Genomic DNA, 19,777 nt, shown 5'->3' on the forward strand with positions numbered 1-19,777 from the left:
ATGGTATAGAAATCTCCTTTATTTCTGTTGTGCTTCGTGCATAGAAATTTCTATTCCTGTAGGAGGTAGAAATGGTAGAAATATCTCTGTGTCCAATTCAAGCCCCTTACCTCCCCATGATCATTTTCTTCCTGATTTGCCCAAAATCTTGCCTCTGGGTCTTTGCCTTTCACCCTACTGAAAACTGGTTGCTCCCCAATTATTCCAATTTCCCTTCTCTTCAGGTAGGCATTGTACATGGAGGCAGAACACTCTCTCAGAGGAAGTGGTCTCCCTGTGCCTCATCTTCTATTACAGAATGTCTTTCTTCCCACATGGAAATGTTCTTCATTGAGACCCCATCCCACAACTGAATTTGGGGTCTCCCCTTTTCTATCCTCTGTTTGTGATTTCCCCCCTTTCTCCTGCATGCCTGCTTGCTGGGAATATAATAGAGCTATTTTCCCTTCATTGTTTACTATTAACTTGATTAGGGTACATCACAATCCCCCTAAATTTTCCACCTTTATTTTCCCCTTTTATACCCCTTTCCAGGTTAGTCCCATAAAATATACTGATTCACTTGTAGATGGGGTTGTGAAGTTTAGTCCATGGTGTCTCAGGCTTGTTTCTCCACCATCCCTTCTTCTATTTCTTTAAGTTCCACTTTCATCTTTATGCATTTCTATACTTTTAGGAAGAAATCTTTTAATGGTCCTTCTGCTATTTTTTTTTTATTTAAACACCACAATTATCTTTAACTTTCTAGTTCTTTTTTCTCAAGAAATAGCATGATTATTTTGTTACTTGTGCTTTCCTTGATGATTGAATTTATTTACCTTTCTTATGTTGGGGTATTTGAAAGCTGAATGATCTGCTCACACTTGTTTTTTAAATTTGGGGTTGCATCTTGAGCTCCTTTGCTTCTGGGGACATATTATTTCATTCCCTTCAGTGATTTCTGGCAGGTCCAGAATAATCTTATGTTCTTTGAATTTCTTTTTACCTATATTTGAAGGTCCTTCTCCTGGTCATCTGCAGAATTTTTGTCATTGGAATTAAATTTAACCACTGTGTAGTCTTGGAGTTTGAAGCAAAGGGATTTTTTCTTTGAGATAATTTGTGAATTCTTTCAATTAGTACTTTGTCTTCTGAATTCAGAAGTTCTGGAAAGTTTCTTTGTATTGTTTCTTGCTTCATGGTGTTCAGATTTTTTGACTTGTCATGTTTTTCTAGAAAGCCTATGGTCCTTAAATTGTGTTTATATATTCAGTCTTCTATGTCAATGTTTAGCTTATATAGAGATGATGTGTTCTTTTAATGTCATTTCTTTTTGCTTCTTTTCTTCCAGATTTTCCTTCACATTGATGCATTTGTGTCACTATCTAATTGATCTTCTGCTTCTTTGGAGAGACTTGCCACCACACATTCAAGTTTTTCTATTTCTATTCTATTTTCTATTCAGTTTATTATTTCAGCTTATTATTATTATAAATTCTACCCTTTATTCCCTTTAAACTTCTTTCAAGATTATGATTTTTCTTTTAAACAACTGAGGAACATCCTTCTGTAGTTCCATGCTATAGTTCCAATCCATGAGGTTCTCTGTTTCATTAGGCATTGGTATACTTTCCTTTGTCTTATGATATTTATTCAGTGTTTACTAAGTGTTTACAACCCTTTGCATGGCTTGGTCATCTTTCCTTCTGTTTTAATATCTTCCCTGTTGATTTACCTGGGTCTAATCTAGGTTTTTAACTGAGTCTTCTTTTTCCTGAGATTTTTGGTGGTTTTAGTTTTTTTTTTCTTTAGATTCCCCTATGGTTCGTGTTGGGGAATTCACTTTTTAATGTCTTCAGTCCCTGTTGAAAATAAATTCTTGGGGCAGCTAGGTGGCACAGTGGACAGAGCACCGGCCCTGAATTCAGGAGGACCTGAGCTCAAATCTGGCCTCAGACCAAACACTTGACACTTACTAGCTGTGTGACCCTGGGCAAGTCACTTAACCCCAATTGCCTGATAACAAAAAACAAAAAACAAAACAACAACAAAAAAAGAAAATAAGTTCTTGAGGGAAATAACTGAATCCAATTGAATGCCAGTCCCCCTTTTCTTTAGGCCCTGTATAGCCGTGCACAACACTTCTTTCCTACTGCAGTTTCCTCAATTCATTAGTTCTCTGTCTGAGAGTGGCAGCCGCAGAGAGGGAATCTATCACTCAAATTCCTACTGCAACTTTTTAGGTAGATAGACAGAGTTGAAGTCCACTGTTTGTTGCCACAGAGTGTTAGGATGAGAGCAGAGTCAGGTTGTGCTGGCAGAAACTGTGGCTGTAGCACGGCTATTGTTGAGTGGGTCCCAGAACACAAGTCAATTGTTGGATTGTATACCCCGCTGGAGTGTGGGGAATATTGGGAGGCAGAGGTTGTTGGCAGTGCATTATCACATTGAGGATCAGGCACTTTGTTCATTCATATGGCTATTACCTTTTTAGCCTTCTTGGGAGTCTTGAGCTGAGGAAACAGTTGTAATTACTCTACTGATGGAGAATAATTTCAATGTGGGGAGATTTTGATAGTTAGCAGAGACTATCAAAAGTGTCTAGTTCCCTATCTCATTTGTCATGTGATCCAGAAGTGTAGTAAAATAATTTTTTGATGGAAAATATACTACAAAAATATAAGCTTTTATGCAAATATATAAGGTAGATGTAACTATGTGATACTGAGGTTTTTGAAGGTCTCAACTTTAAATTAGAAAAGAAATCCATTAGTATATAGCTTTAAGATAAGGAATTAAACTCCCAGCAAACAATATACATCTGAGTAAACTAATTAAGAGAAAAGATCATTTTTTCCACCGCAGCAGCATATTTATTGTGCATAAATCAAGTGGCAGAGAATGAGGAGCTCAGAGGAACCAGTACAGATTGTTTATACAGATGACAAATCTATCATTATTACAGAACTAAGAAGCAAAAACAAACTGGGGTTAATCCTATCAGACCATAACATTATGGATCTGTAGCAAGTATCTTACAGTTCTTAAAATTGCAAATGCATTAAGAAAAAAAACACTGAAATGCCTAATTTTAATGCACAATAAATATTTTGTGGTTTACAAAATTTTAAAAAATATTGTCTGCCACAGTCATACAGTATATGTCCTGCACATGCAGTTTTTACATGTCAATAAAATGTTTAGAATCTTGTTCGTGCTTTTGTGTCAAGCATTACAGTTTTCCACTTTTTAATAGAATTATGTCCAATGCTTCCCTAACAAATTAATTTGTGTAATATGTATATATTTTTTAAATGTCTGGACCTGTGATTTCTTCAGTATTGGGAACTCCCAGTAGGGAACCTCCCAGTGAGGTAAATTCCTCTACAGATACCTCATTTATAATTTGTAGTCTTTGAAGAGTTGACTGGGGTACTTAGAAGTCTTGAAGAAGACTTGAACACAGGTCTTTCTAACTTCAAGGCCAGCCTTCCATCCACTACACCATAGTGCTTCACAAGTAATATGTATAAACAGTACATATTCTCTTCCCTACTGAATTGGTCACATATTATGTAAGTATTGCATTTCAATGGCAATTGTAGTTTTATAGTTCTGTCCTTGTCTATTACCTTATGACATTAAGCATTGTGAATTTCATGCTTTCAGCACCAAGGAGTCAAGAATATTGCACTAGAATGGGATTGTACTACATGTTATTAATAAATAATATCTGAACTTAATCACAACAAAATTATCACTATAAAACTAAATTTGTATTTAAATGGAAAGAATGACTTTATAGAAAAACCTGAGTATACACTATTCACAAAACTAAGAAAGAGTAGTGGGTTTTGGAGTTAATATGACTAACATTACATTGGAAGACTCCTTGTGTATGTGGTTTTTTTTAATTAAAATTTATTTAATTTTAAATGTTCTTTTCAACAGAAGAGGTAGGCATATATGAAATCTGTAACAGACACTAAAATCAAAACAAGGAAAGCCTGATAAAATCAACATACTCTTTTCTAACAGCACATAGATGTAACTGCTGATATTGCTAATAAAGACAAGAGACGTTTCACGTTCTGATCAGACAATAATTATAATTTTTCATAATACATTTCTGACAGAAATAGAAATATTCAAAGGCTACCTTTTGCTCACAAAAATTTGTTTCCCCACAATCATTTGCATCACTGGTTATTCCAATAACCTTTGGACTGCTAAAACATATTTTATGCAATGTTTTCTTACATTTACCAACACCAGACTTCACCAAATACTTAAGAGTTTAGAGTCATTACCAGATTTTAAATACCTAATTACAACAAAAAATGGCATATTCAGACCACTTTAGCATGTAAATTGAAATCCAAAATACTTAAGATCATTTATATTACCATTATGCTTCAACCCAGAAAATGGAAAGGGCATGTAGCTGGTAATTTAGATTAAAGGGTTGTTAGTGAGGGCACATATGTATACTAATGTCCTCATTAAACATAGTCACTTTGTGATATGGCTCATCTAGTTGGTTCAAAAACCAACTTTAGAAGAACTTGCACATATGCACAAAAAGATTTATGAAAACTCCATTATATTTTGCTAGTATTCTACTAGCAAGAGTTCTTCTACGAAGAACCTTGTGGCCTGAAAGGGAATCTTCCAAATAACAGGATGATCCTTTAGTCTGGACAAAAATTAAAAGTTAATTAGAAGTCTTATTGTTGAAACAATATTCATAAATAAACATCTGGGTGTCTTATCTAACACTTTAGTTAATCTAAAGGTTAACTGGCACAGAGAGAGAAGGCTCCTTTCTCCCTATTCCAAACCTTCATTTGCTTGTGTTTTTCCTTGAAAATTTTATCAAATGGGAAGTTCCTTACTGTCAACAAAAATTAAGGCCTGGATTAAGTTACTCTCCTTTTGCCTTTCCATTATGATTCTTTTTTCCATTCATCACTAGCTGCTTTTCTGATTTGCTTACACCATTTGCTGAAATACCATTTGTTGTTGCTGTTCGAGTTTTTGATGTCTTGGGGTCGTTGTATGTTTGATAGTAGAAATTAAGAAACAGAAAAATAAAACTGATGGCATAAACAATGAGAGCCCAGTGCATCCATTTGGGGAAGGGGCAATCCGTATAAAGAGACAATGCTGTGTGTCCAATGGTCACATAGAACTGAACCTAAAAGAAAAAAGGCATAGAATAAGATTAAATTGAATGTGGACTATATCATTATCTTTTGAAAGTAACATGGTTCAATGCAAAGAGCTGACCTTGAAGTCAGGGCACCTTGGGATGAATCACAGCTCTGTTTCTACTACCTTGGTTACTTTAGGCCAGGGGTGGGACTGAAAAAGTATAGTACTTGTGCTATATTTTCCATTTTTATCAAAATTTGTTGTCTATAGCATGATTACTTAAGGCTATTCTAATTTTTTTTTCAGAATCCAGAGCTATCTTAATCTGTATTGGAGGAATAGACATAATGACCTAAAAATCTTAGTGCAGACTTCAGCTTTAATAGCTTTGGGGACTTTGGGGATAACTTATGTAACTAAAGATATAGTGAAACTCAACATTATAGTCATTTCTTACTTAACAAGGGAGAGGTAAATAAATATTTAAAATCTTTTTATGAAGTAAATGGAAATGTGACAAATTTAAGTCCTAATTAGATCTATAAAAAGATCCTGAAAATTACCCCCAAATTCCAAAATCATAAATTATGAAATTGTCATTTGAAATTATGAAATTTTTTAAAAAGCACCCACAGTACTACTTATGTTATGAGAATTAAACCACAGGTAAACTTATTAAATAATAAGTAATAATAAATAATCATTGAATTATATAAGACTAACTTGTTAGGTATTTGTAAAAAGGATTTATCGTATGCCATGTTTTGGACAAGCCTATTCAAAAGATATTATGCTTCTTCTACAGAACTGATAATAATTCTCCTTAAGTCGTGTAACTCAAGTTTTTCTCTCCTTGGGATGCTATCTTACCAAAAAAAACTCAATTTTATTCTCCTGATGTTATGAAAAGTGTATTGTGTTTGTAGTCAGAGAATATGGAGTCCAGTCCCATTCTGCTATTTACTACATTCATGACCCTTTGAAAGTCATTCAACTTCTCTGGGTCTGCTTCCTCATCTGTAAAATGATGAGGTTGAAATAGATGACTCCTAAGGATCACAGGATTTAGAACTTAAGGGGACTCGAGAAAAATTAAATTATTTCAAATGATTTCATAATTCAACAAATATTTATTAAGCATCTACTATGTGAGGCACTGTGCCTAGATTCTGAGTATACAGAAATGAAAACAAAATTCTTAAACTTCCAATGGCAAAAATCAAGATTTTTGATCGTCTCTAGTTTCACAATGATTTTCAGAACCTACATGACTGAAAAAAGGGCGTGTGTATAGGTGTGAGTGCTTATTTGTGTTTTCACAATGAGAAATAGGTATAGGTTATGAGGAAAGACATACAATCTCTACAATCCCAATTAGGATTTTGCCTTCATTTCTTTTATCCCATTACAAACTCAATATACAGACAAGTATCACAAAAACACTTGAATAATATGAAAAGCAATTTATACATCTATGAAAAACATCTCTGACACCAAAAGCATGGAGGAAAAACTACCTACAGCACTTTGGTTGCAAACAAGTCCTTCACACCCAGTATTCTGAAAAGGTTGTGTTTCCTGTTTGGTTAGCTCAGCTGTTTAGCAACTCACAGTAGAAATGAGTAGTATTTTCAGCTATGATTCCACTGATAAAATTTAATACAAGCTATGATTAAATCAAATTATAATAAATGCCAAACTTTGAAAAACAGCCATTAGGTTGATTTCTGGATTTTTTTAGTTTGACTGTGAGTATTTGCTCTGGAAAACTAAGGCTACTAGGTCCATATCCTAAGAGCAAATGACTCCAATTCCATTGGCCCAACAAGATCACCATCAAATGATTTTGGAGCAGAGATGGGCATTTTCGACAGCTAGTTTACTTATGGCATTTGTTTATTCAACAAAAATATGAAGAGTTACCGTAAGAACAAAGCATAGAGAAAAAAAACATGAATATAGATGCCAAAGTTTTTCAGTATTAAAAAAGAGAAACAACTAATATGGATTTACCATATATACATTACATATACATATATATTTCAAGAATTTAAAAAACTGGATATATTAACTTAACCCTTCTAATCATTAAAAAGGATCAAATTATCATAGATTTAGAGTTGGAAGGGAACTCAAAGGCAGTCTAGTCAAAGGCTCATAGAATCATTGATGTAGACCTGAAAGGTACCTTAGCGGACATCTAGTCCAACCTCCTCATTTCCCGAATGAGAAAATTGAGGCTCAGAGAGATTGCCTATGAACACAAAGGGAGTAAATGGTAGAGGCATGATCTGAACATAGGTTTTCTGACTGCAAATCCATGCCTACTTCTGATATAAATTCCTTGGCAGGGGAAGAGGAGGGGTATAATCTAGCCATATACATTGTTATAAATCTGATTATATCCTTTGACCAAGACTTTGGCATCCACAACAGTTTTATTTTATTTTGCTTGACTAGATTATCAATATTTATAACCACTCACTTTATTGGATATTTAAAAGTAATTGGTTTCTGCAACTATGAATTTATAATCATTGGTCATAAGTTAAAAAGCACTTTATGCTTTTTAAAAACACTTACCACACAGTTTTTAAAAAGTCTACTTTTAAGCAGGATGTCTACATTTTTGTCTCTGTACTAAGTGCCATTACTCATGAATAAAACAATTTTCTGGTGATTTTTATCATTATTCTACCCCTGCTTCTCCCTTGGCTTTGTGTGTCATGTTTATGCAATACCTCTTAGATTATCTGGTGAAGTGACTTTATTTTAAAAAGGTAGTCTTTAATTAAACCCTGAAAAAATCAAAGTATTACATGGTAGAAAACAAAAGGTTTAAGGCTTTTAAGGTTCAAAATTTAAGAACTGGAAATGGGTCACACACACAAAAAAACCTATTTAAAATGTTACAGTAAACTGTAAAGAAAAAAGTTAGTTTGGAAACAAAGTGGGAGGTGAGAAGCAATAGGTAATACTAAGAAAGAAGAAGGCACAACAAAATTAAGATGGGGGGGAACAAAGACCCAAAAGAAAAATATAGGATTACTGAGTGTTAAAATTGGAAGAGACTTTAGAAATCAATCTAATTCCCCAAGAATACAACTACTAGTCCTATCTTCCAAAGTAATAATAAAAAAAGAGGGAAAGGACTTAAGCATATATATTTATAGTAGCTCTTTTTGTGGTGGCAAAGAACTAAAGGAACGCCTATCAATTGGGAAATGGTTGACAAATTATGGCATATGAATGTAATAGAATGCTATTGTGTTATAAGAAAAAATGAAAGGTACTGTTTCAGAAAAGCCTGGGAAGACTTGTATGTACTGATTCAGAGTATAATAAGCAGAACCAGGAGAACAACATATAACAATAACAACACTGTAAAGATAAATAACTTTGAAAGACTTAAGAATTTTGATAAATATAATAAACAATCACAATTCCAAAGGACTCATAATGAAGTATGCTAACTACTTCTTAATATAGAAATGAGACTCATGGTGCAAAATAAGATATATATTTTTTGGACATAAAGAATTTTTTTTGCTTGACCCTGAATATTTGTTACAAAAGTTTTGCTTTTCTTTTTTATTTCTAAAAGGGAGGAGAAGTAGGAGGGAGAGAATATAGATATTTATTCATTGAAAAAATTAAATTAAATTTAAAAACTAATTTAATTCAATCTTTTCCTTGGACTTGTTTCCTCATTTTTAAACAGGTAAGTTACTTATCTGTGGCCACACAGATAGCAAAAGAACTAGAACTAAAGCAAAAGAACTAGAACTTTTAATTTCTATTTTGGGGTCTTTTCATTATGTCACTAAGAAAAAAACAAAAGGAAATGTAAACTAAGGGTTTTAAAATAAAGCCACATTTGATTTAGACATGGAAGACAAAAAACAATTTAGTTAGGAAGGTAAAATAGATTTGATCAGAAACTTAAAATTTAAAACAAATTATGATTATATCTATGCATATGCTTATATACACAATGTTTTCTAAAGGAAAACATTTTTATTTTAAAAATCCCAAATGCTAGTTTTGATTCTATCCTAACACATGCCTTTCAGATAAGAGTAAAAGGGAGAACTGTCCCTTAACCAACTGATTGTTTCCACCACCAGGATATGATCTGCTCATGTGTTAACAAAGTGTTAAAACTCAGTGGTTACTTTATTAAATGTGAACAATTTTCTCTGATGGAATTAGAGAAATAGCTTGTACTGGCCAGTTGAAAATTGGCTATGCCTCCAGAATGTCTTTAAAATTCAGAGTTCTCCAACACTGGAGCCAGTGCAAGATAGGACAGGGCTTGTGGAAGAGGTCCCCGTGCCTATACCTGAGGAAAGCAGAAAAAAAAGAGGATTTTTCTGTCTGCCCTCCTCTTACTGCCCATTGAACTTTGAAGTTGGGCTACTCAAGCAGAAGAAGGCCTTGCATCCAGCAATGAACACACACTTTGCATGCAGACACAGGCACAGACACAGACACAGAGAAGTAGCATCCAAATAGCTTCAAGGAGTAGGATCTCTGGCAGAAAAGAAAAGAGCCAGTGATGAACTCAAGAAAGAGCCAACTCTGGTAATTAATAGTTGAACTTTGAAGAAGTGCAGATTCTAGAAATCCAGAAAAGCAATCCACTCAACATAGAAACTGATGGGAAAGAGAGGTGAGGCTCATAAGAACTGTGCAAGGAAAGAATAACATTATGGACCTAGAGTTGTGGAGGCATGATTTAAAAACACTCTCTACATGCGAGATTTGCTATCATTGTGCTCCAATCTTGTACTCATTCTTGCCATGTACACTGTGTATATTTGTGAGAGAGTGTGCCCCAGGTTTATGGGGGAACTCTTTCATAGCTACTGTTTTTATTGTGGACTTATGAACTAAAGTTGCTGGAATACAGACTCAAAGGGTACCCTGGAACCTGTTAGTCACATGACAGCTTTTCTATGAAGACTCAAACTTTGAGTATGAATGCAAGTAGAGAAAGTAGCTCAGAGGGGGTGTTACATAAGAATAAAAAGATTTTGCATGTTTAGTAAATGTTTCTCGGCTGAAGTTGGAGAAGGATAACTATCCTAGTTAACTTTCTGAACTATTCCCTTTCTCTTATTTTTTCCATAGCATTTACTCTATAGTGTTTGTCAATTTTCCAGTGTTTTCAAAATACTTGAGAGTCTAATGTAATTAACAAGCACTATGAAATATGTGGTAATGAAAGAAATAAGAGAAAGATTCTAGTTATGAAAGTTAACTAGGATAATTACCTTTTTCTAACCAGTCAAGAAACATTTACTAAACACACAAAGCACTGTGCTTTGCACTGGGAATAAAAAAAAGATACAACACACATTCTGCTCTCAAGAAGCTTATGGTCTAATGGAGTGAACAATACATATACAGGCAACTGTTATCAAGAAGGTGTGAAATGCAAAGGAGAAATTCCTGTAAAGTGCTATGAAAATGCCTCACACTTGATATTAATTCAGTTAGCTAGCTAAAACATTATGCCATTGATTCTTAAGGTCTGTCACTTAACAGTTTCTATTATAGCTTAATGAACAAATTTATTTTCATGTTTATTTCATGAAATGCTTTTTTTTTGTTTAGAGAGAAAAGCATTATTTCTAATAGTTCAGAAGACAATAAAATGATAGTGAACATGACTATTTTGTCCAATGGCTCCGTAACAGGGAAGTAATATCTAAAGAACCTCAACTGTTGAGGCTAAAGAGATGAAAGGACTTATACTTTTTTTTTTTTAAAGATAATCTAAATCTAATTCAAACACTTTCCATTAAATAATATTCTCATTTGGTTTGCCAGAAGAAATTTAACAAATATTTTACTTACCAGCTGCAATATGGTCAAGTATCGTTTCCACCACAGATATTTCTGAATCCATGGGCCAAATGCAGTTAAGCCATAATATGAATACATAATCACATGGATAAAAGAATTAAGCTGAGCTCCGAAAAATGCTGTTGAAAAACATAAGTAATAATTATAATGTTAAAATGGTTTGTTTGATTTTTGCTACTTCTCAACCTATATGTTATAATAGCAACTCAGTCAGAACCTCTAACTGGAATTTTGTTATAAGGCTTTTTATAAGGAAGAAGCAAATTATTTTAAACATGTGCATAGAAGCTTTATTATGGATTTATTCCATATTTTAGGGTGTGTCATGGGACAGTACAAATTCAGCCTTGTCTCCTAAATTTTCTATGCACATAGAATTGTAAAATGGTAATTATCAGACCAATGTTAAAAGACTATTAAATCACTCTAACAACTTCAAATAATCTAATGTTAAATAGACTTCATTATATTTATCTAAAGGAGGAAAGTGAAAAAAGAGAGGCAGTCTAGAGTAGCAGAAATAACACTGGACCAGGGCTAAAGAGTGGCAAATAGTGGGGACCATCATCCTACAGGCGGATCTAGAGGGAGATCCAACGTGGCAGTGGTACAAATGGCCCCAGTAAAAGCAGCCCAGGATGAAGTGGGCTGATGGGTCCCCCTTCCTTCCCAAGGAGGAAGAAAAGAAAGTGGGAGAGTGACAGTGGTTTTCCCTTCTCAGCTGCTAATTCAATTAAATAATCTCTTATTTGTTAAATTTGATGGCCTTTTCTCAGTTTTCATCCTTGTTGATCTCTCCACAAAATTTGACAGTTTTACCATCCTTTCTTCCTAGATATCCTCTCCTCTCTGGGTTCTCATGACACTCATCTCAAACAGTTCTCCTTCTACCTGTCTGACTACTCCTGAGCCTCTTTTGTTGGGTCATCATCCATATCATGCCCCTAACTACAGTTGTAATAAAATATCTAACATTTGTACAAGCCTTTAAGGATTGCAAAATGTTTTACATTCATTCTTTCTTTTAATTCTTACAGAAATCTTGTAATGTAGGTGCTATTATTATCTCCATTTTATAGAAGAGGAAACTGGGGAGCTCCAGTCCCATATTGCCAACTGCCTCCTGGACATTTTGAACTAGATGTCCAACAGAAATCTTGAACATAACATATCCAAAACAGAATTCATTATCTTTTCCCAAAAACCCACCTTTCTTCCAAATGTCTCTATTTCTGTCAAGGGCACCATCATCCTTCCAGACACCTAAGTTGTTAATTTCAGCCTCATACCTGACCCCTAAGTTTTTTCACTGCACATATCCAATAAATTGCCAAGTCTTGCCAATTTTATGTCCACAATTTCTATCCTATCCGTTTTCTTCTCTTTATTCACACAGGCACCACTCCAACTGAAGCCCTCATCAACCTTTGCCTAAATTACTGCAATAGTCTCCAAATTGGTTGCCTTACCTCAAGTTTATCCCTTCTCCAATTTATTCCCCACATAGCTGGTAAAGTGGTTTACTTAAAGCATAGGTCTGACTATGTTACTGTCTTGTTCAATAAATTTTGGTGACTCCCTATTACCTATAAAATCAAATATAAATTCCTCTGTTTAGCTAATTGAAATTAGATGAAATGAATCTGCAGAAGACCCAATCAGAATAGCATGTGACTTCCTCCAAACTGCTTTTCAGCAACAGATGAGTTGGAATGATAGAGGGAATAACCACAAATTTGGGCTTGACAAGGTTCAAGTGGTGATAGGATCAGGGCACAAGAGCTTCAGAGGAAAGGACAGTGTATAGAGTTAAGAATATAAAGGACAGGATGTAAATCCTCAGCAGGAGTGATGAACTGGTAGAACAGGAATGAGCAGAGACATTAGAGGTCATGATGAAGTTTCAATATGTTTAGGAAAAAAGAGTAAGGCAGAGGGAGAGGTGGAAAGACAGGGATTTTTCAACAAAGGAGGGTTTTTCAGAGTTCATTAACACAGAGAAATGGATCTATAGCTTATGGTGAGAGCTAAGAAATTTTGTGACTGTCTGAGGTGAAGAGAAGGAGCATCTGGTACTGGATCAGGTAGTCAAAGATGTGGCTCTTTTTTGAGAAAGCTATGATATGAGGAAAGTATGAGAGGAGGAAATAGAGGATAGAAGAGAGATTGTTAACAACCCAATAGGGATTCTAAAGGATATAAAGATAATGAAAGGCAAGGGAAAATAAACCCAGGGAGGACTAAACTACATGGGGATGAGTTTGCACAATAACAGAAGCTTTCATCTCAGCAGAATGCAACTTTGAATCACTGTAACAAGGAGAATAGGTGGTAGCAATATGTGGTAGAAGAACCTAGAGCCCTCTTCACACTTAATCTTGAATACATATTAGAAAATATTTGGAAAGATAATACTAAGATAAAACCCTCCCCCTAAGAAGCTTTAACATTTGAAATTTGATAACAGACAAAATATGTGGTTATCAGCTATTTTAAATAAGAATGGTCTAATTTTCTGATGGAGATGCATGTGATTTTCAAATGTTGTGAAACAATTTTTCTTTTCTTTTTTCCTCCTTCCTTCCTTCCTATCTTTCTTTCTTTGTCCTCCTCTTCCTCTTCCTCCTTCTGGATTAGACATCTGACTTTATTGTTACAGAGAATTCTCTGGGAAGAAACTTCATCTACCAATGCAGATTTGCACCTGTCCTATAACATTCTTTGAAAGATGCCTGGAGACACTGAAAGGTCTAGGGATTTGTCTAGGGTCACAGAGTCAGTATGTGTCAGAGGTTAGACTTAAATCCAGTTTTTTTCTCTCATTCTAATACTGTCTATCCACCATTGCACATTCCCTCCCATATTTTATTATTTGGTAGTGAGAGGATAAAGGTATAATATTTTAATCAAAATGTGAATTTATAAATAGTGTAAGGTCTCCATCAAAACTAAAACACCAGCAAATAGACTAGTAAACATGTAGGTAGACAGATTTGGTTAAGTGTTTTATTTTAATACCACCAGGGATAAAATTACCAGTGCAGACTATTTTAGCAGCAAGGAAGTTTTATGAATATTCTATAGCTTCTCCTTAGTAAATACCTGAAATTAAAATGCAGACATAATTTAAAATAACTAATTTGGGCATTTATGTAAATGAGGAAATGGACTTAGATTTTCAATTCCATGCAAAAAATATTTTTAAGTCATGCCATTTTGGTGTTAACGTAGAAAAAAAAATTGTTCAATAATGTTCATGGCCTTATCTCTTGAACTCCAAGAATAAAGCTAATATTATATGAAACGTTTGCTTGTTTAAATGGAATCAACACATTTACTTTAAATAAAACTTTTCAAAATTAATTCATGTATGAATTAAATTTACTATTCTCTCACCAATTATAATAGAATGACAAGAAAAAAGTAGAAATAACTACACTATTTACCCTATCCCTTTATGTTCTGAAGACTATACCACTTCAGGCCTACACACCTTCATGCAAACCAAGAGAGACTTGCAGACTGCAGTCTGTCACAGTCCCAGGTGGTTTGGTCTTTCTCTGACACATTCTCAATTCATCTGATCCTCAGAAGATTAGAGCAGTTCTTGGGGTCACATTAAAAGTTTAGAAGCTTTTTAGAATTGGTTTACGTTACTAATCTGGATAATGTCTTGATTCCAGATATTCAGGGTGGGCCCAAACCAGTTTAAGAAAAGATATGAACCTACACAGCTGACCTGGGGGACTTCAGACTGAGGATATAAATCTTGGTATCCTTTTGAGACTGATGCACTGGAAGGGCACCAGGACCGAAGGTTCTTAGAACAGAAGAATCAGAACAGAAGACCCTTAGGCATATGTTGCTCTGAGTCTGTACAATGGGATACAATCTTCCAATAGCTAGCGAAAGGGGCACAGCGCAAACAGTTCTTGACCATGTGGTTTTTCTCTTTGGTGTTGGACTGATCAACTGACATGTCTATAAGCTGGTAAGTGCCACATTCACATAGACCACCAATTCTCCATTACTTTCCTTAAGAAAATTCATGCAAAATTCATATATTTCATGCAAATATGTTGATTTCCTCCACTCACTGAAAACTTTTTTTTTGCTTTTTGGTGAGGCAATTGGGATTAAGTGACTTGCCCAGGGTCACACAGCTAGTAAGTGTCAAGTATCTGAGGCTGGATTTGAACTCAGGTCCTCGTGACACCAAAGCCAGAGCTCTATCCACTGCACCACCTAGCCGCCCCTGAAAACTCTTTAAAATGCTCACCTTGTCCTCCTGCCACCCACTTAATGCCAATCCACCACAATGTAAACATAGTACAGTGATGATACACATGAAGGAAAGATACTTGGTTGTTTTTCTTCCTCAGGATGAAAAATACTGTATCCAAATACTCAACTCCTTTCGACACAAAGTACCACCACAGAGCCCCAGCTATCTGCAAAAGGAGGAAGATAACATGTTTATAAACACAAAACACCATAATGTAACTACACTTCTTTCAAATAATTCTATGATTATTACGTGATATGCTATGGATGCTCTGAGCATTATACAATATACAAAAGCTTATTTCCCTCAAAAGATTTGCTGTAAAAATATTTATAGCATGATACAAAGATTAATAATCAGGTCTAAAGTTGGATGAACACAATGTTAAAAGAACATTTCATTCTGCCAGGTATCTGGATGTTTTCTCTGTACAATGCTAAATGCCTGAATATAAAACAAAATGAAAAATAATACAATTTTCTCAAGCTCTTTGGCCACACTTTTCAATGATTAATATAGAAATTTACCTTAAATTACTACAGAAATTTAAATCTTAACTTTCTTTGTAAACATGTAATTCAAGTACATCTGCCTAGCACACATCATAATAAACATACTTTACATACATGCACTTTATCATAATATAGATACTATATCATAATATAGACACTTTGGATAAATATACTTTAATACAATATATGGTCTTTCAAAAAAGATTTCAGCAATTAAGAATCTAATGGAAATGGTTTGTATAAGTTGAAACCAGAGTCGATAACCACTAGCAACAATATACTGTGTGCTTTATAGTTTACTTTATATATTTTTATATACAATATTTTATTTGATTTTTACAATTGCCCTCTCAGGTAAACAAATGTTAGTAACCTCATTTTGTACATAGAGATAACACAGCTGATAATCTGAGCTAGGACTCAAACCTAGGAATTTTGAGTCCAATTCCCGTGCTCTTTTTTCAATATAGCTGCCACCAAAAGGTTGCAGTATATGCTGATAATTAGATATGTCTGTGGTTCCATTGGTGTGCATATTCCCTTCAATCATATATTCATAACATTAATAACAGATTCTTCAATAAATCTGCCACAAAAAGTACCACCAATATTCTGGAGATCTTCCTCTATAGCCCCTAACTTTGTATAGATACCAATAAAGAAGGTGTGCTATTTTTTTAATCACTATGTACTCAGACCATCTTCCCCCTCCCCCAATCTTACATTCATCTGATGATTTACTTTACATCGCCTTTTCTCCACACCTTCATTTGTAATGTATTTCAGTCTGCTCATGCCTACAATTTTACTCCATTGCCTTTAAGTAATCCTAAAATTTAATTCTTCAGAGACCATTGTGCTCTATGACATGTATCCATAAAATAGCACTACGAGAATTTAAATGTTAAAAACTATGAGCCTTTGTCTCAAGCAGAATCTTTGAGTCATTGAAATAACTACATAATTTCCTACAGGCCATCCAGTCCATTTTTTTTATTGCTGTTTAAGGGGAAGTTTTTGATTGATTAGAATTATCACCACAGACAACACTTGGTTTTGCCCAGGACTTTTTTTATTGAATATATTTTTTAATGAGCATTCAAAGCCATGACCTCCAAATAATTTTTTTTCTCACAAAGGTGACATTTAACTTTCTACCAGTTCTTCCTTTTCTGGACACAAATATTTAAACTCTGACTAATGATTTTCTTGGGTTTCTTTTCTGTGTAAAGTTTCATGAGTGTTAATTTTAGGATGGATTTTGAGCCTTATTCTCCCCTAAAAGGTCTTTGTGATAGTCATATTAGTCATATGAGTTTTGCATATTTTCTGATTTCTATAAAAAAAGAATGTTGTTTTGATTGTCTGCCATACTACACACACACACACACACACACACACACACACACACACAGTTTTTCCTTCTACACGGGCTGTAATCAGGGCTGTTCTCTGAATGAAACATTGCCATGTGGTTTGCATTTATGGGGTTTTCCCCCTACATAAAGCCTGTTTCTTAGTGAGATGAACTGTACCAAATGATTACATTTATAGGGTTTTTCTCTCTCTGTAGTCTATAGATGTGTATAAAAACTTATAGATATATATAAAACTGTATATGCATTTAAAAAGTTAGTTGATATCTGAATTCAATTTCATATCAATATATTTATAACATTTTTCTCCCATATGCATCCTTTTATACTTAGACAAACTTGATATATATTTTAAATCTTGTCCAATGATCACATTTATAGGAATTTTCCCAGACAATAGATTCATAAGAATCAATTTACTCAATACTCTCAAAATCGTATTGCTTCCAGCAAGAAACCTGGTCTAGTCAATCTGCTTTCTCTAATACTATCTCTGTTTCCTCATATAGTAAATCCAGGACTATGATATTAAAGTCCAAATATAATGTCTCTACTATCATTTGTAGCAAAAAGAGTATGTCATATAAATCTTTACAGATGTTTTATATTTTTCATCTGTTGTGCTCCTTCTAATTTTATCCTTAAATGCCCTCAGTATGGATCTTTCATCAAGAATTCTTTAAACTTGTTTTCTCCTTTACTTCTTTTTTGTGGTTTTATGAGGTGATATTATTCATGATTTTCCAAAATTTGCCTTTAAGTTTATATTCTAAACTGGTATTGTTCTTAGCTGATATCTCTCTCTATTTGACAAGGAGATCAAGTGGTTTATTACTAGCTCTTTTGGCTCTTCATGGTAATTGAATTAAATTGTTTAAATTTCCTTTGGAAATTATTATAATCTATGTCAATATCTGTTCATTAATTTTCCATTTTTCAGTACCAATAACCTATTTAAATAGGTCAAGTTGGAGTTGCCTAATTATACATCATATCCTTTTCTCATTTCTATTCTTTCTTCCTTGTATAGTTTTTTTTTTTTGCTCTAACAAGTAAGTGGTCTATTCAGGAATGATTCCCACTTCAATAAATATAACTTCATTTTTTGTTATTGTAATATAGTATTCATCATAACCAGCACCTACCAACTCTGTTCCCTCAGGAACAATTTATAATAGTCAGTCAATAAACATTTATTAAGTGACTACTATGTCAAGCTATGTCAAGCACTGTGCTAAGAACTGGGGATACAAAAAAGAAAAAGGTACAAGGCAGTCCTTAACCTCAAAGAGTACACAATCTAATGGGTGAAGACAACATTCAAAAGGAAGCTGAAAAGTAGGAGGGGGCGGAGCAGGGAGAAGCAGCAGTACCAAGTGCTGGGCCATAAGGAAGTCCAGAGAAGTATAGCCAGGTGGGAAATGAAGAGATGGCTAGCCTGAGTACCTTCCTTAAATGGAGGTTCTCTGAGGGGCTCTCCACTCTATACCCCCACTTCCTCCAATCAGAGGGATGGAGGAGCTATAGGGGTAAGAGATACTGAAGCAATGTAAGTTCTAGGGTTGATGCAATCTTGCAGCATGATAAAGCAGATAAACATGAGACTCTACACAGTATGGAGGACTTCGGCCTCTCAATTTTTACTCTCAATCATAATTTCAATACCTTCTTTTTTTGCCATTCTCTTCTATGCCTATCTTTGCATTAAAACTATTAAGTATCAAAGAATATGTTGATTTAATTTGGAGGGCTTTACCTAGTTCCTCATAGAATTTCTCTACCACATAATCTTTTTTAAAGAGATGTAAGTATATAAGTTGCTATTATTTTCGTAGTAATTTTTTGCCAATGCGTATTACAAGCCCTACAATAGGAGGTAATCAAATATTCCATGAAATTATGTTATTTGTTGCCTCTACATGGAATAAAACCAACTCTCATTTTCTTCTCTAAAGAGAATCTGTGAGCTTTCTTTCCATTTAACTGTAACTTTCTCTTGTCTTCTGGTTTCACTGATGGTGAGAACATCAAAATTAATAGCATTTCATTTCCTCCAGTAGTGTGTCAAGTGTTCACTGAACAAGTATCTCACATTTAGAGAACCAACAGGCAAGTTAATGGCTACATACAGTAGAAATATTGTGATTCTTAGCACCCTCTGCCCTGCTTTCCACTACAATGCCACAATCATTGGGAAAACAACAAAACAGGAGGAAGTAGCTGTATAGAAATGAAGGTCATTTTATATTTTTCCTTGTTTCATGGGATACCATGGTCAAAGAATTTGGATAAGCTATAATTTGTTAGGCTCATCCTACCATACTATGGTAAATATTTTCCAAGTTGTGGATATGATCCTTGTTAAATAATGTAGGGTGTTTCTTTTCTCTACCTTGTGCTCTCATTAAGCCCTATTAAGACACCAGATGGTACAGAAAGATTACATTATAGTCTAAGATTAAGAGTCTAGTGAGAGGTGACCTCTGTAATATTTTTAATTTTTTAAATGAAACAAAACATAATCTTTTCTGAAAAAAAAACATTGTAATCTAATATTATTTTTCCTGTCAAGTGCTTATAACTTTAAGTAGATGATGCAA

The 19,777-nt window shown here is 34.3% G+C and overlaps 1 protein-coding gene across 1 annotated transcript in view; it reads right to left on the reverse strand.

The window, feature by feature from the left end:
• Window positions 1–4,068: 4,068 nt before the first annotated feature.
• Window positions 4,069–19,777, reverse strand: part of ELOVL4 (ELOVL fatty acid elongase 4) — a 57,930-nt gene continuing 42,221 nt past the window's right edge. Inside the window, exons 4-6 of the mRNA XM_027853711.1 lie at window positions 15,284–15,455; window positions 10,996–11,123; window positions 4,069–5,176 (exon numbers count right to left, since the gene is read on the reverse strand). Coding sequence (XP_027709512.1) covers window positions 4,904–5,176; window positions 10,996–11,123; window positions 15,284–15,455 — 573 coding nt within the window. The 3' untranslated portion in view covers window positions 4,069–4,903. The remainder of the gene's footprint in view (window positions 5,177–10,995; window positions 11,124–15,283; window positions 15,456–19,777) is intronic.

The sequence above is a fragment of the Vombatus ursinus genome, unplaced genomic scaffold (assembly GCF_900497805.2).
Source record: "Vombatus ursinus unplaced genomic scaffold, bare-nosed wombat genome assembly UNPS02000582.1, whole genome shotgun sequence".
Taxonomy (NCBI): Eukaryota; Metazoa; Chordata; class Mammalia; order Diprotodontia; family Vombatidae; genus Vombatus; species Vombatus ursinus.